At 54.7% G+C, this 20,886-nt stretch overlaps 1 protein-coding gene across 1 annotated transcript in view; it reads left to right on the forward strand.

Annotated features, from left to right (window-relative positions):
- FBN3 (fibrillin 3) overlaps positions 1-18,642 on the forward strand; it is a 106,856-nt gene extending 88,214 nt beyond the window's left edge. The window contains exons 50-68 of the mRNA XM_068534988.1: positions 167-295; positions 794-913; positions 1,634-1,759; positions 2,401-2,553; positions 2,698-2,763; positions 2,982-3,107; positions 3,516-3,635; positions 3,755-3,877; positions 4,702-4,836; positions 5,000-5,125; positions 6,037-6,243; positions 7,092-7,217; positions 7,774-7,896; positions 8,073-8,189; positions 12,910-13,038; positions 13,127-13,246; positions 14,691-14,925; positions 15,684-15,834; positions 18,310-18,642. Of these exons, the coding sequence (XP_068391089.1) occupies positions 167-295; positions 794-913; positions 1,634-1,759; positions 2,401-2,553; positions 2,698-2,763; positions 2,982-3,107; positions 3,516-3,635; positions 3,755-3,877; positions 4,702-4,836; positions 5,000-5,125; positions 6,037-6,243; positions 7,092-7,217; positions 7,774-7,896; positions 8,073-8,189; positions 12,910-13,038; positions 13,127-13,246; positions 14,691-14,925; positions 15,684-15,834; positions 18,310-18,642 (2,765 nt within the window). The remainder of the gene's footprint in view (positions 1-166; positions 296-793; positions 914-1,633; positions 1,760-2,400; positions 2,554-2,697; positions 2,764-2,981; positions 3,108-3,515; positions 3,636-3,754; positions 3,878-4,701; positions 4,837-4,999; positions 5,126-6,036; positions 6,244-7,091; positions 7,218-7,773; positions 7,897-8,072; positions 8,190-12,909; positions 13,039-13,126; positions 13,247-14,690; positions 14,926-15,683; positions 15,835-18,309) is intronic.
- The last annotated feature ends 2,244 nt before the right edge of the window (positions 18,643-20,886 follow it).

The raw sequence follows: 20,886 nt of genomic DNA on the forward strand, positions 1-20,886 counted from the left end.
ATAGGATAGTTTATAGGATAGTTGGAGGGTTAATATACAGCTGGTATATAAGTGCTCAATAAATTGAAGTCACTGCCATCAACTCAACTTTGTGAACAGAAGAGCAAGGGAGGCTCAGAGCCCTAGGCTATGTGGGTGACCCCGCTGGCCCATCTTCCATCTGCAGACATGGATGAATGCAGCACCATCGTGGGGCAGGTGTGCCGATTTGGCCAGTGCCTCAACACAGCAGGCTCCTTCCACTGCCTCTGCCAGGATGGCTTTGAGCTCACGAGTGATGGGAAGAACTGCATAGGTGAGTCTCACCATGGTGCTGGAAGCCATCTCAGCCAGCCCCTACTCCAAGTTTACCTGCAGTTGGTACTTCCGAGTGAGCATGGTTCCATTTCATAACCATGCACTTATTTTAAGGTATAAAACCAGCACATCACACCCATGTTTTCACAGGGTTTGTGGTTTAGGGTGAGGCTGTCTTGAAGCTCTAAGTTTTATGAAGTATAGTATAATAGAGGTGTTGAATGGATGCCATGGAAACCATGAAAGGGGTGTGCAAGTGGCTTGAGATTAGGAACTTTGCTTCCCCTTCCCCTGGCTCCACCTATAACCCCCATCAAGACCGAGAATATTCTTCTCCAGATGTCCCTGTTTTCCTGAGTATCAGCCCTTCCTCTGGATCCAGAAAGGCTTGTCTGGGGGCCTTGGCCATCGTGCAGTGACCATAGGTGCCGGCCCTAGCCCCTGGCAAGCCCCTGCCACCAGCTGGTGCTGGGACCCCTCCTCCTCCTCTCCCCAGACGCCAACGAGTGTCTCAGCCTCGCGGGAACCTGCCTGCCAGGCACTTGCCAGAACCTTGAGGGCTCCTTCCGCTGCATCTGTCCCCCCGGCTTCCAGGTTCAGAGTGACCACTGTGTCGGTGAGTGTCTGGCCTCACCTCCCAGCTCTGGGGCCAGGGAGGTACCTCCAGGCCTCTGTTCTTCCCCCATCTGTAAAATGGGAATGCCAGCTGGGGTGGTGGTGAGTGAAGAGATGCAGTTAGCACAGCGCCCAATACAGCTCCATATACTGTTATTGTTATTAGGATGCTCTCTTGGCCCAGGGCTCTCTCTCTCTGGGGCCCCCAGGCTTCCTCATGAATCCTATAAGATGGGCATGGGTGTGGGTCTCACTGCACCAAACATGGAACTTCTCACCTGATGAGTGGTGGTCAAGGACCAGTCTGGCCTGAACACCTCTGGTCCATTCATCCACTTGGACTAGCCTTGTACAGCCTGGGCTAATGTGGGCCAATCTGGCCTGAGCAGATGGGCTAGCCTAGTACAATGCAAGCTAACTTCTACCACTGTAGGCTAATTTTATCTAGTCTTAGTTAGCTCTGTATAAATTTACTCTCTAAAGATAAACTTTTCCAGACCATGACCCCTAACCTGGAGACACCTTCTAGGAAAGACCCCCACACACACTGCCCACCTGGTGCTCCAGCTAATCCTGAGCCCTGGGGACCCCACCCTGCGTCAGTCCCTGGACCCTCCCTGGCTGGGCCCCCCACTCCATCTGCCCCTCCCAGCAGCTGAGACCACCCACCCCAGTGGAGGGCCTGCTGCACCCCACCCACCTCATGTCCCTGCCCCTCCAGACATCAACGAATGCTTGGAAGAGCCCAACCTATGCCTCTTTGGCACCTGTACCAACAGCCCCGGGAGCTTCCAGTGCCTCTGCCCGCCTGGCTTTGTCCTGTCTGACAACGGGCACCGTTGCTTTGGTGAGTCTGGGGCCAGGGAGCACACAGGGTTAGGAAAGAGCTGGATCACCCAGAAAGGGGGCTGCAGTTTCTTGTATGGATCTCCAGGAGCCTTGTCCAGTGTGGGCTAGCCTCACCCAGGCTGAGCTGGCCTCTTCTCTCCCAGGTTAGGGCAACAAGGCAGAGGGCAGGGCAACTCAACAAGTATTTGTTTTTATGGGGGCCAGTGGTGAACCAAACCCCAACCTATCTGTAAGGACATCTCAGGCCGGTGGTGGTCCAGGGCTGACTGGGAGTCAGTAACGAGGATTTGGAGTCTGAAATCTTGGGTCCTCTGGCTCTGGAATGAGTCACTTTGCCTCTCCAGGAAAGGAATTCTGATCCAAGAATAACGTGGCTAGGTTTGACTATTCTCCCAGCCTGGGATGACCCCCACAGATGTGAATGTGGGGTGTTGCTGGAAGGGATTCTCAGATTTTCAGCAAAAACCCCGGGGCTGACCCTCATTGGCCCGGTGTGGGTCACATGTCCGTCCCTGAACCAATCACCATGGAGTGATTCTGGAGCGTTCTGATTGGTTGCTGGTAGGGTCAGGACCACCCTATTCATGAGGACTGGGTTGGCTAGCCCTCCTAGCGTTTCTCTGGGGAATCACCCCACAGACACACGGCAGAGTTTCTGCTTCATCCATTTCGAGGCTGGAAAGTGCTCGGTACCCAAAGCTTTCAACACCACGAAGACCCGGTGCTGTTGCAGCCAGAGGCCCGGTGAGGGCTGGAATGACCCCTGCGAGCTGTGTCCTCAGGAGGGCAGTGGTGAGCACCCACCCCTGTCCAGTCTCCCCTGACCCTGCCTGCCTGCCCCCATCTGCTCTCCTTCAGCCTTCCCTACACACAGGGGCATCCTGGGGGCTGCACATGGCCCCAGACCCTCACCTCCCTTCCCCTCTCGGTGTCCAGCCGCCTTTCAGGAGCTGTGCCCCTTTGGTCACGGGGCAGTCCCAGGCCCGGATGATTCTCGGGAAGGTGAGCCCCTCGCCCACATGCTAAGAGCCCCCCTGGGCCACCGCAGTCTCCTCCTTTCCCGCCCAGCCCTGTCTGGGCTCTACCCTGGTTTCCAAGTCTCAGGCTCCCTCCTTGACCCATGGGTAGCCCTGGGCCCCACCCCCCTGGAGGAAAGGAAGAGACCCTGAGTGTGGCCAGGGCATGACAGATGCCGTGCCTGCAACCTCCGCTACCTGCAGACGTGAACGAGTGTGTGGAGAACGCTGGCGTCTGTGCTAACGGCCTTTGTGTCAACACTGATGGCTCTTTCCGCTGCGAGTGTCCTTTTGGCTACAGCCTGGACTTCACAGGTGTCAGCTGCGTGGGTGAGTGACCAGCCCGCCCCAGCCTGCTTCCCAGGGGAGGAAGGAGCCGGGGAGGGCAGACACCACCCAAGGCAGCACCCTGCTGCTCAGCCACTGTCACTCTCCCCCACCCACTCGTCCTTCTTGCTGATGTTTATTCACTCATTCATTTATTCATTTACTTACTCATTCATTCACGCATTCGCACACTTTTCATTCATTTACTTGCTCTTCACTCATTCATTCACTCACTCATTTACTTATTCATTTATTCATTGAACACATACTGCATGCCTGCCCTGCGTCCAACCTAAAGGTGCAGCAGATCTGGCCCTATCCAGTCTGTAGGCAGTCAGCAGGAGGCAGACAGGATCATGTCAAGGGTGGGAGCCCTCGGCAGGCTCTGACCACCCCCTTACCCCCACCCAGACACAGACGAGTGCTCCGTCGGACACCCCTGCGGGGAAGGCACCTGCACCAATATCATTGGAGGCTTCGAATGTGCCTGTGCTGATGGCTTTGAGCCTGGTCCCATGATGACCTGTGAGGGTACGACCCTGCCTGCCCAGACCTGGGCTGTGTGATGGGGAGGGGGGCTGGCCTGAGAGAGGGACAGGGGGTCCCGCAGGCAGACCCCGACCAGCCGGCACCTCCACTGGCCTCCCCAGACATTGACGAGTGCTCCCTGAATCCCCTGCTCTGCGCCTTCCGCTGCCACAACACTGAGGGCTCCTACGTGTGCACCTGCCCAGCTGGCTATGCCCTGCGAGAGGATGGGGCCATGTGCCGAGGTAGGACCCGTCTGGGCAGGCGGGCTATGGACAGGGCCCTGGGGCTCCCCATGCCTCAGTCCCGAGAGAAAATGAAGAAATAAGACCTCTGCCTCCAAGGGTGGGAGTGAGCAATAAGTGATAAAGTGAGGGGAGAGCTGAGGCAAGTGAGGGTGCAATGGGTGCTCTTTTGTGAGTAGTGGTTCTGTTTTTATAGTTATGAAAGGGGGTGCTAGCATCTCCTTGGCTCCCCAATCTAACAGAACAGTGAGTGTGGCTTTGGGGGCCTCTCCAGTTGGGGCTGGACATGCTCTGAGTGGGCTAGCACAGTGGGGACAGCGATTGTGCCCCCAACCCAGGGACATGTGGCAATGCCTGGAGACATTTTTTATTGTCACGGGTGGGTGGGTGGGTGGGTGCTACAGGCATCGAGTGGCCGGGGATGCTATTCAATATCCTACAGTGTGCAGAAGAGCCTCCCACCACAAAGAATTTTCTAGTCCCAAATGTCCACAGTGTCGAGGGTAGAAACCCTGGCCTGCGACTTGGTCCCTCAAGGGCTATTTCAGAGTCAGTGTTCCAGGGGCCACAGTGAAGGCCAGACAGATTCACAGACCCTGATGTAGGCAGGGGATGCGAGTGTTTGAGGCAGTTGTGACCCCCCCCTCCCTTGGCTTCCCAGGAGGTCTGGGACGGTCAGGGGAGGAACGGGCACCTGGCAGTGCTTCAAGGACCTCACTCTGGCCCACCAAGGCCACCGAGGGGTGGGGTCCAGGTCCTCACATCCTGGAGCTGGTCCATGGTGTGTCTGGCCTTGAGCCCCATTGGTCTGGGGTTGCCCGCAGATGTGGACGAGTGTGCAGACAGCAAGCAGGACTGCCACGCCCGGGGCATGATGTGCGAGAACCTCATTGGCACCTTCACCTGCATCTGCCCCCCGGGCATGCGGCCCCAGCTGGGCTCTGGGGAGGGCTGCACAGGTACAGGAGGGCTTCAGGCATGCAGGGCCTCCCTGCCCCCGACGGACGGGAGAGTTCAAAGCCAGAGGGTGTGGGCGGGCAGGCATCGACCCTGGAGGTGGAGGCCAGCTCAAGGGACTCTGGCCTCCCCCCACCCCGGCCTGCCGCATCCCTCCCGCCTCAGATGACGATGAATGCCGTGCCCAGCCCAGCCTCTGTGCCAATGGCCGCTGCATCAACACCGCAGGCAGCTTCCGCTGTGACTGTGACGAGGGATTCCAGCCCAGCCCTGGCTTCACTGAGTGCCACGGTGAGTGTGGCCAGGCCCAGGTACGGGGGACATAGCCACCCAGCATGTGGCATCGCCACCTGGGAGCTCCCCAAGGCGGGGACGGGGCCAGGGGCACCGAGGGGGTCACTGAGCCAATCCAGACACACGTGTCCACCGCACGCCCCTTTCTTCCCTGGAAGATTAGAGCATCTTCCCCCTGCCCTGTCCATCATCACACCCAGGAACCGGCCCTCCCCAGGTTCACCACTTCCTAGGGGCTAAACCTGGAGGGCGACCCAGTGGTACCGTGTGTCCTGGCGACTTGTCTGTCCCTGTCCCCACAGTCCTTGCCACGCTTCTCCCTTTTTACTCTCCCCCTACCCCGAGCGCAGTCTCCACCCCGCAGCTTCAGACCAAGCGTGTGTATCCAGCTGCCTCCTGGACACCCCCATCCCCCATGCACCCCAGATTCAGCTCAGCATCTTTGCTCCCCAAGCCTCGTCTCAGCGATGCCCTACCTCCCACCCGGACCCCCAAGCCAGCCTCCTGGGGTAACCCAATGGCCTCCTCCCCACTTCCCTGGACGTCACCCCTCGCTCTGTCCCTACTGTCTGTCCTGGACGCCACCACCTTTTGCCTCCACGCTGTCCCTTGTTCTCTCTGCGGCCAGAGGGATGCTGCCCTCTGACCTCAGGAAGCCATCCTCTGCAGCCCAGGGTACCTCTCCGATTTGGGGTCTGCAGCTTCTGCCACAGCCCGGCCCCAGCCCCGAGAGGGCGTTTAACAGCACTAGGCAACCACAGCTTGCAAGATGTCACCCCACGCACTGGCACAGATGCGTCGGAGATGCTGGGAGCCCACGTGTAGACTCAACACCGCTGGACGCCACGGGGAAGGGGCACCCAGACAGCTCGTTCCTCCCACCCACCATCCCCACCCGTTCTCTCCAGACACCCGGCAAGGGCCCTGCTTCTCCGAGGTGCTGCAGGCCACGTGCCAGGCTCAGTCCAGTGGCGGCGAGGCGGTCACCAGGGCCGAGTGCTGTTGCGGGGGTGGCCGCGGCTGGGGCCCCCACTGCGAGCTCTGTCCCCTGCCCGGCACTGCCGCCCACAAGAAGCTGTGCCCCCATGGCTCGGGCTACACCGCCGACGGCCGAGGTGGGTGGGGATCTGTTCACGGTTGTGTGTCTGTGCCTCAGCCGGTGTTAGAGTACGTGAGCCAGTGTGTGCACCTCTGTGCTGGCAGGTGTGTGGACCAGCGTGAACCAGAGCCTGTTCGTCGCTCTGCATGTGTGCATGAACTTGGGTGGGATGGGGGAGCAGGTGTGTGAGCCAGTGTGTGTGTGTGTGTGTCCTTTGTTCTGTGTGTGCGGGCTCATTAGTGAGCGTGTGAGCTGGTGTGCATCCCCCTGTGTGTGCAAGCTGGTTAAAGAGCAGGTGAGCTGGTGTGCATTCTGTGTGTGAGCTTGTCCTTGCGTGTGTGCACGTGCGTGTGTGCATGTGCTAGTGAGGGTGGGAGCTGAGTGAGGAGTACACGCCAGAAAGTGGGTGAGAAGGAGTGAGCTGGTTCAGTGATAAGGTCTGTGAGGGTGGGTACGTGTGTGAGCGAGTGTGAGTGTATTTCTGTGTGAGCGTGTCTCATTCAGAGGAGCCCATGAGCGTGTGTCCTTGTGATTCTGCAGAAGCGTCTGAGCGTGTGACTGGTGTGCAATGCTTGTGCGTGCATCTCTGCTTCCATGTATGTGGACGGGGTGCCCTGAGAAGGTGTCGCTGATGAGGCTATGGTGTGGGTGTGTCCCCACCACGGGGATCCTCAGCATCCAGTGGAAGGAGTTTCATTCGCCTCAGGGTGGGGTTCACAGGGGCCAGGCCGCCAGCTCTGGGGTGCCGGGAGGGGAAGCAGAGGCTGGCCTTGCCTCCCGGGAGAGGGCTGGTGGGCCCGAGGGAGGCGGCATGCCCTGGTGACCCAGGGGGGACGGCCCCAGCCGAGCCCTGCTTGTCCTCAGACGTGGATGAGTGCCGTGTGCTCGCTCACCTGTGCCCCCACGGCGAGTGCATCAATAGCCTTGGCTCCTTCCGCTGCCACTGCTGGGCTGGGTACACGCCTGACACCACTGCCACAGCCTGCGTGGGTGAGCCCCCTGCCCCACCCCCCGAGCCTCTCCATGCAGCGCCTGGCGCACACTCCCGTGAAAAAACTGAGACCAGAAGCAAAGCATCCTTGTTTCTTCCCTCCACCCCCAGCCCATATGGACCACTTTCCTCCTGTTATCTGCTGCATCCTAAGATTTTTCAGTCACATTGTGTAGCAGGTGTTCATCTAAGTCAGGGTCGGCAAATTCCTGCCCGAGGGCTGAGTCCAGCCCTCCGCTTATTTTTGTTAATAAAGTTTTATTGGCACATGGCCACGCCTATTTGTTTCCTTACCCTCTGTGGCTGTTTTCCTGCCACAGAGGCAGGGTTGAGTAGCTGGGATTGAGACTGTCTGGTCTGCAAAACCAAATATATTTACTCTCTGGCTTTATACAGAAAAAGAAAAAAAAAAAAGCCAGTTCCTTGTGTAAGCCCACAGATTCTGGGTAGCTGGGGTCCGGGAAGGAGGCCTCAGCAGGGTGGGGGTAGGGACCCCAGCCCCTGAGCCCCCCAGGAATGTCTGACTGACCCTCCTGAGTGCTGCGTCTCCTCTAGATGTGGACGAGTGCAGCCAGGCCCCCACGCCATGTCCCTTCCTCTGCAAAAACACCGAGGGCAGCTTCCTGTGCGCCTGCCCCCGAGGCTACCTGCTGGAGGAGAACGGCAGGATCTGCAGAGGTGACGTCCCTCTCTCCCCACCCACGCGCCATGGGGCTCTGTCCCTGTCCCCCCCAGGGGCATCTCACACGCTCCCACTGCATGGGGTCGGGTGCCGTCTCCAGGGTGTCTCCCTTGGGAACCCCGCAGTCCCGGCGGGCCCTGCCCTGAGCCCCCTGGGACCCTCTGTGCTGCAGACGTGGACGAGTGCTCCTCCAGGCAGCACAACTGCCAGTTCTTCTGCGTCAACACCATCGGTGCCTTCACCTGCCGCTGTCCCCCTGGCTTCACCCAGCGCCACCAGGCCTGCTTCGGTGAGTCCCCTCGGCCCTCGCGGCTGGTGCTTGGCCCCAGCCTTCACCAAGTAAGTGGCAAATGCACCGTGTGTGCCACACATCGGGGACACAGGGTGATTAGAACAAAGCCCTTGCTCTGTCGCTGCTTACGTCCTGGTGGCAACTGGGACCTCGGTCTCCTTCCTTGCCCTAGGGACCTGGGAGGCCACCCTCAGGAGTCTCTCTGACCTTGGCCCAGGACACCTACCCTCGCCCTTGACCTGCCAAGTCTCTCCCAGAGGGCCTCCCCAGGGTGCCCCCAAAAGCCAAGGGGCTCACGCAATCCAACCGTCACTTCTTAGTGTCTTGTGACCTGGGAGAACCAGACCTCCCTCAAGGGCTGAACCTAGAAGCGGGTGGCTTCATTCAGGCTCCCACGAATCCACTCAGCCAACACCTACTGAACACCTGTGTACCAGGCAGTGCTCTAGACCAGAGCTCAGCAGACTCCAGCCCGCAGGTCAAGCCCGGCCCCCTGCTTGCTTTTGTCAGTAAAGTTTTATTGGCACACAGCCATGCCCATTCATTTACGTATTGTCTGTGGCTGCTTTTCCTACAACAGCAGAGCCAAGTAGTTGCAACAGAGTAAAAAATATTTCCTACCTGGCCCTTTACGGAAGCAGTTTGCCTCGTCCTGTTCTAGACCCTGAGGGCACAGCAATTGAACACAAGGGTCAAGCTTGCTGCCTCATGAACCATCCCATCTGTCAGGGAATGACTAGAAACAAACATAACAAATTACCACTGTAGCGTGTTAGAAGGTGATGTGGGACATGAAAGAAAGAAAAAGTAGAAAGCAGGGGAAGGCAATCAGGAGGGCTGCAATATAATTCTATTTTTTAAGTGAGATATAATTGACATGTAACATTATATTAGTTTTAGGTGTACAACATAATGACTCGATATTTATGTATATTGCAAAGTGATCACAATAAGGCTAGTTAACAGCCGTCATCACATAATCACAAAATTTTTTTCTTGTGATGAGAACGCAATATATACTCTCTTAGCAACTTTCAAACATACAGTACAGTATTATTTTTTTTTCTTAACAGATTTTTTAATTTAATTTTTATTTTATATTGGGGTATAGTTGATTTACCATGTTGTGTTAGTTTTAGGTGTACAGCAAAGTGAATCAGTAATACATACACACATATTTATTCTTTTTCAGATTCTTTTCCCATATAGGGTGATTACAGAATATTGAGTGGAGTTCCCTGTGCTATACAGTAGGTCTTCGTTGATTATCTATTTTTTTGTGTGTATATGTTAATCCCAAACTCCTAATTCATCCCTCTCCCTCACCTTTCCCCTTTGGTAACCATAAATTAGTTTTCTAAGTCTGTGAGTCTGTTTCTGTTTTGTAAATAAGTTCATTTGTATCATCGTTTTAGATTCCACATATAAGTGATATCATATAATATCTGTCATTCTCTGACTTACTTTGCTTAGTATGATAATCTCTAGGTCCATCCTTGTTGCTTCAAATGGCATTATCTCATTCAATGCAGTATTATTATTTTATTTTTATTTTATTTTTGGCTGCGTTGGGTCTTCATTGCTCTGCACAGGCTTTCCCTAGTTGCGGCGAGCGGGGGCTACTCTTTGTTGCAGTGTGCGGGCTTCTCACTGTGGTGGCTTCTCTTGTTGTGGAGCATGGGCTCTAGGCGCGCGGGCTTCAGTAGTTGTGGCACACGGGCTCAGTAGTTGTGGCTCGCGGGCTCTAGAGCTCAGGCTCAGTAGTTGTGGCGCACGGGCTTAGTTGCTCCGTGGCATGTGGGATCTTCCCAGACCAGGGCTTGAACCCGTGTCCCCTGCATTGGCAGGCGGATTTTTAACCACTGTGCCACCAGGGAAGCCCTCAATGCAGTATTATTAACCACAGTCACCATGCTGTACATTACATCCCATGACTTATTTATTTTATAACTAGAAGTTTGTACCTTTGACCACCTTCACCCCTTTCAATCACCCCCCAAACCCTCCTCTGGCAACCACAAGTCTGTTCTCTGTATCTGTGAGCTTGGCTTTCTTGTCTTGTTTTTAGATTCCACATATAAGTGGGATCACACGGCATTTGTCTTTCTCTGTCTGACTGATTTCATCTTAGCAAAATACCCACAAGGTCCAGCCATGTTATCACAAATGGCAGGATCGCCTTCTTTTTTATAGCTGAATAATATTCCATTGTACGTATATAACACATTTTCTTTTTTTTTTTTTAATTAATTAATTAATTTATTTATTTTTGGCAGTGTTGGGTCTTCGTTTCTGTGCGAGGGCTTTATCTAGTTGCGGCAAGTGGGGGCCACTCTTCATTGCGGTGCGCGGGCCTCTCACTATCGCGGCCTCTCTTGTTGCAGAGCATGGGCTCCAGACACGCAGGCTCAGCAGCTGTGGCTCACGGGCCTAGTTGCTCCACGGCATGTGGGATCTTCCCAGACCAGGGCTCGAACCCGTGTCCCTTGCATTGGCAGGCAGATTCTCAACCACTGCGCCACCTGGGAAGCCCAACACATTTTCTTTATTCATCCATCTTTGGATACTTAGATTGTTCCCAGGTCTTGGCTGTTCTGAATAATGCTGCAGTGAACGTAGGGGTGCAGATATCTTTTCGAGTTAGTGTTTTCATTTTCTTTGGATAAATACGCCCAGAAGTGGAATTGCTAGGTGTGCTGCAGGAATAATGGCAAGCCTCACTGAAAGGGGAAAGATTTGAAGGAGGTGAAGGAGTGAGCCGTGTGCATATCTGTGGGAGGAGTGAGCATTCCTAGCCACAAAATGACTGGCATTTCTCCTTTTTCTGTACAGTCAAGTTATTTTCCCTCCTTCCTAAGGTGAGCACACTTACTATGGCATTTGTGTGTGTGCAGCTGTATGCGTGTGCACACAGAGGCTTAGAAGCCCCATGTCCCAATGCCTCTTGTACCCAAGAGAGAATCCAGGTTCCCACAGGGATGTGCCTGGTGTCAAGAATCTCCATACTCAGTAAAGAAGATGTGGTGTGTATATATACAGTGGAATACTACTCAGCCATAAAAAAGTATGAAATAATGCCATTTGCAGCAACATGGATGGGCCAAGAGATTATCATACTAAGTGAAGTTAGTCAGACAAAGACAAATACCATATGATATCACTTATATGTGGACTCTAAAATATAATACAAATGAACTTATTTACAAAACAGAAACGAACTCACAGACATAGAGAACAGACCTGTGGTTGCCAAGGGGGAGGGGAGGGATGGAGTGGGAGTTTGGGACTAGCAGATACAAACTATTATATATAGAATGGATAAACAACAAGGTCCTACTGTATAGCACAGTGAAGTATTGATATATTCAGTATCACTCAATAAACCATAATGGAAAAGAATATATTTATGCATAACTGAATCACTTTGCTGTACACCAGAAACTAATACAACATTGTAAATCAACTATACTTCAATAAAATAAATTTTTAAAACTTAAAAAAAAAATTCTCTATAGTCAAGGAATCCTAAATTAGGGTTCCCCCTAAAAATGTATGGTTCATTCTCCATGACTCCAATCCCAATGCAATTTACCACCATGTGCCATGACCACCATAGCAATGTTGCCTGATAACCAGGCCTGTCTTAGCTCGGGCTGCCATGACAAAATATCATAGACTGGGTGGCTTAAAAAACAGACATTGCTCACAGTCTGGAGGCTCTAAGTCCAAGATTAACATGCTAACAGGGTCAGGTTCTGATGAGGGCCTCTTCCTGGCTTGCAGACGGCCACCTTCCTCCTGTGTCCTCACGTGGTAGGGAGAGAACAAGAGTAAAGCTCTTTGGTGTCTCTTCTTATAAGGGCACCAATCACATCAGGAGGGCCCCACCCTCATGACCTCTTCTAACCCTAATCACCTCCCAAAGGTCTCGCCTCCTAATACCATCACTCTGGGGGTTAGGGTTTCAACATGGGAATTTGGCAGTGGTGGCATTGGGGGTGGGGGGGACACACACATTCAATCCATAACTCTGGCTGATATCCCACAATTGTCAGGTTTCCATGAGGACAGAGTGCAACAGTTACCCCAGGTCATTTTCCCACAGAGAAGGAAAAGGGGTTTTGTTAAATCTTTTACTCTTAGGGTGAGCACTGTCCCAGTGCTTCATGTGATTAGGTTAATTTAATTCTCACAAAACACAATGAGGTAGATATTATCATCTCCATGCTACAGCTGACGAAACTGAGGCACAGAGAGGGTAAGTCGGTTGCCCTACGTCACACAGCACTGAGGTGGTAGAGATGAGATTCAAAGTCCTATATGTGCGTGATCTCAAGTGTTTGTGACAGTTCTGTGAAGTGGGAACTGTTATGGATCTCCTTTCACAGAGAGGGAAACTGAGGCCCAGAGAAGTTAAGATTTGCCTGGGGGACTTCCCTGGCTGTCCAGTGGTTGAGACTCTGCGCTTCCAATGCAGGGGCTGTGTGTTCGATCCCTGGTCTGGGAACTAAGATCCTGCAAGCTGCATGGTGCAGCCAAAAAATATGTGTGTGTGTGTGTATATATATATATATATATATATATATATATATATATATATATATATATATATGAGATTTGCCTGGAACAGTTGATCAGGTGGTAGGCCTGGTATCGTAGTGCCCGACATGAACCCCCTAACCAGCAGGTGGCCCTGCCCATTCTCTGTCCTCTGCAGACAATGACGAGTGCTTGGCCCAGCCTGGCCCATGTGGCACCCGTGGACACTGCCACAATGCCCCAGGCAGCTTCAGCTGTGAGTGCTATCAAGGCTTCACCCTGGACAGCTCAGGCCATGGCTGCAAAGGTAGAACCGGGCGTTGGGTGGTGTCTAGGCCCTGGGGGTGGTCCTGAGGGCCGCCAGGCAAGCCTTCTCTCCTCTCGGCGTCTCACAGATGTGGATGAATGTGACGGGCCTCATCGCTGCCAACACGGCTGCCAGAACGAGCTGGGGGGTTACCGCTGTGGCTGCCCCCAGGGCTTCACCCCACACTCCCAGTGGGGCCAGTGTGTGGGTGAGCGGTGGGGGCTGGGAGGAAGCCGACCCCCCAAGCAGAATCTGTCCAAAGCGGGCGACTGGGAACTACCCCCATGGCAGGATGTTGTGATAAGCACAACTACCTCAAGGTCCGATGGGCTGGTCTGGAAGGTAGTTAGTTCCCTGCTGCTGGGGAGGCTGGGGAGTCAAGGGTCTGCAGAGTCAGCCTGGCAAAGTGGTGGCCGTTTCTTAGGGAGTGATGGTCTGGAGGGCTCAGTGGAGAAAGATTCTGAGATGGTATCTGTGATCACTGGGAAAGGGGTGCTGGGATTGATTAGTGACGTCTGCCATGGATGTGGCAACGGAAATGGGTGCATGCATGCTGCATCTTTTGTCATAGCTGTTGCAGACGCCCTTGGTTTGGGGGACTAGCCTTCTGCCTTCCCTCCAACCTTCCCCACTGCACCCTTCTGTTTGCTGCTCTGGGGCCTCCCAGTGACAGCCTCGTCCTCACCACCTCTCTTTGTTCCTCCTCTGCAGTCTGGCCTTCACTCTGTACCCATGTAGGGACCACTCTCCTGCATCCTCTCCATCACCTCTCCTCAGATTTCGCCTTCCACCTCCTCTGCTCTGGGCACCACTGCCTGCCCCTCCTGGACTCTCCACCCACGGCCTCTGTGACTCGGCTTTCCCCTCCCTCCCACTGCCTCGGCACTGCCTTCTCTCCAGCTCCTCCTCCTGCCCCTCCTGGTGGGTCCTCAGCTAAGTTCTCCGTCTTTTCCTCTGTCCCACGGCACTCGTCCCTTGGGGACCCTGCAGACCATTGCCTCTGCTGCCAATCCCTCTTTCTCAGCCTACTCCACGTAGTCACTGATTCATTCCTTCGGCGACAGTTTGCCCAGGACCCGTGGATACGGAAGTGAGCCGAGATCAGACTCCATCCCTGCCCTCCCATTGTCCAGTCTTTCGGGGGAGACAGGGATTAATTAGGCCAGTGGTTCTCAGCTGGGCACCGTTTTGAAGTGTCTTGGAGACATTTTTGATGGTCACAACTGGGCGCTGGGTGCTCCTGGCATCTAGTGGGTGGGCACCAGGGGCGCTGCTCAACACCCTGCAGGGTGCAGGACGGCCGCCATCACAGAGACTGAAACGGCCCCTAATGAGAACAGTGCCGAGGTGGGGAAACCTTGTTCTAGACCATCCACCGTTGAACATTCCTGGGAAGTTCTGAGAAATGCTTCAAAGGAGAATTACAGGATGGGGGGGGCGGGGATGGGGGGTGCGGATAAAGGAGTGTAGGGGACAGCAGACCTGGTCCAGAGGCTCACCGGGAGCTTGATGGAGGTATTGACATTGGCCTTGGGCTCTGAAGGAGGAACCAGAGTTTCCACGTGAGGACGGGAGGGATGCAGGTGGAGGGATCTGGAGATGCGAAGGCTGTCCCCTGCCTCTCCCCCCGTCCTCCCCCTCCCCCTCCACAGACAAGAACGAGTGTGTCCTGTCACCCGCGGCCTGTGGCAGCGCCTCCTGCCACAACATGCTGGGCGGCTTCCGCTGCGTCTGCCCCTCCGGCTTTGACTTCAACCAGGCCCTCGGGGGCTGCCAGGACGTGGATGAGTGTGCGGTGCGGGGCGGCCCCTGTAGCTACAGCTGTGCCAACACCCCCGGTGGCTTCCTGTGCGGCTGCCCCCGAGGCTACTTCCGGGCTGGGCAAGGGTGAGGGGCTTGAGCGGGGTGGACACAGACACCCGAACCCTGGGCGTGCACGCGTGCACGCACACACACACGGGCCTGTGCACACGTTCACGTACATACGTGTGCATGGAGAAACGGGTGCAGTGGACTTCCCCGGTGGTCCAGTGGTTAAGACTCTGCGCTTCCACTGCAGGGGGCGTGGGTTTGATCCTGGTCGGGGAGATCCTAAGATCCCACATGCTACACATGCTGCGTGGCCAAAACAAAACCAAAACCAAAACAAAACAGAGAAATGGGTGCAGAGGCCCAGTGGCACCTGTACCTGTGGATGCACAAGCTCACACCCCACGTGGAGTAATTGTCCTGTATGTGCTTAGTGCAGGATGCACGCCTCCCTGTAATACACATGAGTGTGTGTGAGGCTCACACCTGTGCCAACATGCCCGGGCACCCTCATTCATATATCCCAATGTGCACATGCGTGCAAGCGCATGTCAGCTTCCAGGGTGCACGCAGGCTCATACACGCATACGCCCCTGGGTACACTCAGGTACATCCTACACCCCTGCATGCATGCAGGTTCACACCTACACCCAGGAAAGCCAAGGGATGCACACACACACGTGTACGCACATGCAAATCCGCACTGGCACCTTGGTACACTCGTAGTTGCCCCCACGGGCAGAGTGGCTCCAAATGGAGTGTAGGGGGTGGGAGGGTGGGAGGGGAGGTCCCGTCAGCCTGCCCCTGAAGACTTGCCCACCCCTGTCCTGGCCCAGGCACTGTGTCTCTGGCCTGGGCTTCAGCCCTGGACCTCAGGATGCCCCAGATGAGGAGGAGCCGCTCTCACCCGAAGCCTGCTATGAATGCAAGATCAACGGCCAGCCCCCTCGTGACCGGCCACGGCGCAGCCCCCATGGGGACTATCAGGTGCCATGGGGAATGCACTGGGCATGGGGCACAGTGAGTGGCAGGGACAGCCAGGGAACCGGCCAGGGGTAAGAGGACCAGGCTCCATGTCACAGCTTGTCCCCTAAATCATGGTGCCTTTCTGGGTCTTCCTGTAGTTCCTCAGCCTGAGGATTCCCCTTGGGAGCTCTCTGGGGGACACAGGCCCCCAAGCACCCCACCTTGCTCCAGCTGAGAAGTCAGGCACCTCCCACACAGGCCCTGGGTGTGATGCCTCCCGTGGATCCCTTCCATGGAGCTTCAATGCAGGAAAAATGCCTTGGGCCCCCCAACCCTGCCTGCACCCTGGAACTTGTCACCTGTCACCTCCTGGCTGGCACAGCCCTCCCTCAGAGCCCCTCTGGATTTAGCACCAATAGCGCTCAGAGCAGCTAGCTTAACCCCTTCCATCATCTCCTTTCTTCAGACCCTCTGCACCTCTTTCCTGCACCCACAGTGCTCCTGGAGCTATGCTCAGGCCTCCTGAACGCTCCTTGTCTCTCCCCCACCCCACCCGCCGTGCTCTCAAGAACAGTAGAGCAGTCCTGTGATTTAGTCCCTCTGTCCCCTGCGGCCACTCCAGCTATGACCCCTGACCCCACCAGGTTGTGCAGGGAGGGCAATTTTGTCACAAATTCAGCTTGCTTGTCCTTCAGCTGAAAAGTCCTTGAGGCCACTGCTGGCTGGTCTTGCCACTATCCCCCAAAGAATCTGAAAGCTAAACATTTATTAAGCACCTGCTGGATACACGTGCTGCTCCAAGCATTCTGCATTCATTCACAACCTCTCAATGTTTACAACAGCCCTGGGAGGTGTAGGTACCACTATCATCCTCATTTTACAGATGGGGAAACTGAGGCTCAGAGAGGTTAGGTCACATACCCAAGTTATAGAACTAAAAACTGGCAGAGCAGGATGGCAGTCATCCCGGGCCCCTCTGCACCCACCACCTTCTGAGTTCATTACTTTCTGTTATTTCAAAAAAAAAAATCACTGAGCACAGAAGCCATTACCCACATCTGGAACCAAACTCCTTCACTCCATAGATTTTACTGAACACCTACTGTGTGCTGGACTCATAGTGAACAACCAAAAAAATGGAGCAACAGTGAACAACACATAAAACACACACACACACAAAAAGTCCCTGTCCCCATAGGACTGATATTCTAATAGAGAGACAGACAAGAAATATGTAAAACACATCTTATTTTGTAACGTGATAAATATGATACATGATAAATGCTATGGGGAAAAAAATGAAGGCAGAAGTGGGACAGGAATGCTGGGTCTGAGGGGCTCTCAATAGTAGATTATCTAAATATGAATGTTCCTTTGCTTTCCTTTTCCTTCTAGTTGTTTCCCCTTTCTGGGAAAAAGAGTGTGTGTACATATTATTCCCATTGTTACTGTTATTTTTGTAAGCATCACAGGGATAGGGCCCAGTGTCTTTCAGGTTTGCCACTGTGTCACCAGCCCTTGGTACTCAGTAAGAGTGAGTGGAGAGGTTGTCAGGGCTCCTGGCATGGACACAAGCAGATCTGGGCAGAGGCAGGCTGGGTCCTGTGGCTTTGCCTGCAATACCCACGGATTGCCAGCAGGTGTCAGTAAGAGCACATGTCTGAGCAGCAGTCCTGGTGAAGGTCTGGGAAACAAGAATAGTTTTCACTTTCATGCAACAGCAAAACACTCCATCAGCATGTAAATTAGGCAGAACAGACAGCTCTGCCCAGAGCAAAGAATAAGAAAGCACAGATAACCTCCTGTGGGATTGGATACATCACCCAGCCCCCATCAGCCTGCCTTTGAGGTTTGCTGGCTTATTCAGGGCCCTGTCCGGCTGCCAGGACCAGGAAGCATTCTGAGGAGCTCAGATAAAGAGGGGTTTGTCATCTGCACACAGGGGGGCTCTCAGAGAGCCCAGATGCAGGAAGTGCAGCCAGCCTCCAGGAACCGGATAGCTACTGAGCAGCTCCTCTGTATGGCCCAGCAGGGTCTTGTGTTTCTCTCGCTGTGTCTGGGGCTGGCTCGTGCTGCAAGGCCCTTGGTCATAATTCCAGCCACCCCAGACCACCTTTGAGTGACCTTGGGTGCTTTGGGGCCAGATGCCATCTGACTGCCTCCCAGTCTGGGTATCTGAGAGAAAATTCTCCATTTCCTCCACCAGGCTGGCAGGGATCTAACTAAGGCCCCTCAGTTGAAACAAGGGGTCTGGAGTCAGCCTGTGAAAAAGTTTGCTTGCCACCTGGGAACTAGCCTCCACCTCCATCCTCTACTATAGCCCAAGCTGACCATTGGCCTTGTGGGTGGGGAGGGCTAGACAGGAGTCAAGGGCAGGGAGTGGTCCGTGTTTTCCTCCATTTTAGAGATTGCCTAAAATTCTCCTCTTGGCCCCCTACCCACCGCATTCTGATTTCTCCCAGCCCCTGCCATCATCCACCTGGTCTTTCTCCCCAGGCGAGCCTGGCCAGCCTTGATTCGGAGGCTCCGCTGACCTTGGGCCTGAACCTCTCCGGCCTGGGCCGGGCCGAGCACATCCTGGAGCTGCGGCCGGCGCTGGAGGGTCTGGGGGGCCGCGTCCGCTACATCATTGCCCGTGGCAACGAGCAAGGTTTCTTCCGCATGCATCACCTCCGCGGCCTCAGCTCCCTGCAGCTGGGGCGTCGGAGACCGGGGCCTGGAACCTACCAGCTGGAGGTGGTGAGCGTGGCTGGGGCCTGGGGCACCCAGCCAGAGTGGGGGACGGCAGGCCGGGCCTTGCGGCTAAAGGTGCAGCTGCAGCTCATGTAGTCCAGAGGCACCCATGCCTCCCACCTGGCCCCAGGCCCCTCCCGCAGCCCGCTTTCCAGACTCACCACCTCGGCACCGCCCCGCCCCTGCCTCCTTCCACAGGATGTCACTCTGTTTGCTATACCCCTTCCCCACCCCCCCGCCCCCAAGAGACCCTTGACAAGCCCTGGCGTCGATGGGCCCCAGGGTCCCTATGTGGTCCTCCTCTCCAGAAGCGGGAGATTCTAGAGCTGGGAGGGATCAATCCCTGGCGGCAGTGGCCGACCAGGTGGAACCCCAAAACTCAGGAAGAGCGAAATGCTATCCTATGACCTCAAGCTAGCCCAGCCTCTATCCGAGGGACCCCACCATTCGGTGTTTCCTAGAGACAGCTGGCAGCTGCTGTGGCCTGCCCCCTCCACTTCAACGGCCAGGGTCAAGGAGGGCCCTGGGTTTCACTGTATCTGGTCAGTCTCAGGCTTAAACTTCTGCACTGCATGGGGGCTCAGCCCTGGGGGTTGGCGGGACATGGGAACAGCTGGCTAGGGTGGGCCTAGGGCTCGTCCCTCCCAGCAGAAGGGCCCACGGGGCCCCAGCCAGAGTTGCTGACACGCAGCCATGTTCGTCCCCACGGGGAGCTGGGCTAGGGTTCTGAGGATGCTTTTCTATCAGAAGTAGAGACAACAATAAAGTTATTTTGGGTTAAGTCTGTCCCTTGGCAAGTTCTGGCAGTAAGTAGACGCTGCCCTTGGCAGGGCCGGGCAAGGCTCACGTGGCGGGGGAGCAGGAGGCCCCAGGAGGGCAGCAGCTTTGGAAAGGATGTACTTCTGCCTAGGGTTCCGAAGAGAAAGTGTGTACGGGAGAGGTGGGTGAAGACCATCCTGCACCCGGGGGTGGGGGACACCATCCCAGGGTGCAGGTAGGTTCTGCCAACTTCAGACCTGGGAGTTTGGCACGAAGCCAGGCTGCAAGTGGCAACCGTTGGATCCCTTGTGGGTTCACCATTACTGATAATAATGGCTCATGATCCCTGACCCCATACTATGTACCAGGCACCATTCTAAGTACTGTACAATTACTGACCCATTCAGCCCTTGTGACTGAGTCCAAGCTCATACCACTCGCCACACGACAGGCCAGTAAATCGAGAGACGAGTTGTTGGGACAAGGAATAGCGACTTTATTCGGAAAGCCAGCAAACCGAGAAGGTGCTGGACTCGTGCCCCAAAGAACCATCTTGCCTGAGTTAGAATTCAGGCTTCTTTTATACAAAAAGGGGAGGGAGTAAAGTCAAACCAGTTTCCTTGTTCTGGTCAGCTTCTGGAGGGGATGTGTTCATTTCTTCCTTCCTGCAGACATTCACAGGTGGGCCTGGCCTGGATGTTTCCTGTGAGCTAAACAAAGGTATTTTAGCTTAGTGCTCATTACCTGGGAAGCAGGGTTCCCGGCCCAAGATGGGCCATTATGTATAATTTAAGCTTATAGGCAATATCCCTTTAGTGATTAACTTGTAATAGAATATAAAAAGTTCTTCCCTATTACATCATCACTATGACCCCATGGAATCGATACTGTTATTCTCATCTCCATTTTACAGATAGGAAAACTGAGGCTCAGAGAGAGGTTAAGTGACTTGGCCGAGGTGACACCAGATTACAGGTAGAAGAACCAGATTCAAAGGTGGGCAGCCATGCCAGTGTCCTGGCTCCATCCTGCCTGGCTCCAGGTTGGACTGGATCTATTGAATTTGATGGCTGAGCTCAGTGGATGGGATACTCACTGTGTTAACATGTAGCTTGTGCGTGTGCTGTATGTCACAAACGGCAGTGTATTTAGTCCCCACAAACTTGTATGAGGCAGGCAGTGTTATCATCTCTGCTTTACAGCGGGGAGACCGAGGCTCAGAAAGTTTATGGCATCTGCTCTGGGTACCCGCACAGTGTAGTGGGGCCTGGAAGTTCCTTTGAGTCTGCACCCTGGCCCCAGGCCCCAGTGCTCAGCACCACAGGCTGAGAGCACAGATCCTGGGGTGGGAGGGGATCATGTGGGTTTCAACACAGGCTGGGGACTCGCACCCCACAATGAAAGGTGACAGAGACAGGAATGACGTCCCACCAATGGTTTATTTAAAAGTTACAGAGAAGCACATCCTGGGAGAGAACTGAAGCTTTGCAAAGACCCAGAGGGACACAGGCAGGTGTGTCCCTACAGGTAGGCAACTATAGTGATGTTTCTTTCCAAGAATCGTTGCCCAGGCAGGTATGA

This window comes from Eschrichtius robustus, chromosome 2, assembly GCF_028021215.1.
Source record: "Eschrichtius robustus isolate mEscRob2 chromosome 2, mEscRob2.pri, whole genome shotgun sequence".
Classification (NCBI taxonomy): Eukaryota; Metazoa; Chordata; class Mammalia; order Artiodactyla; family Eschrichtiidae; genus Eschrichtius; species Eschrichtius robustus.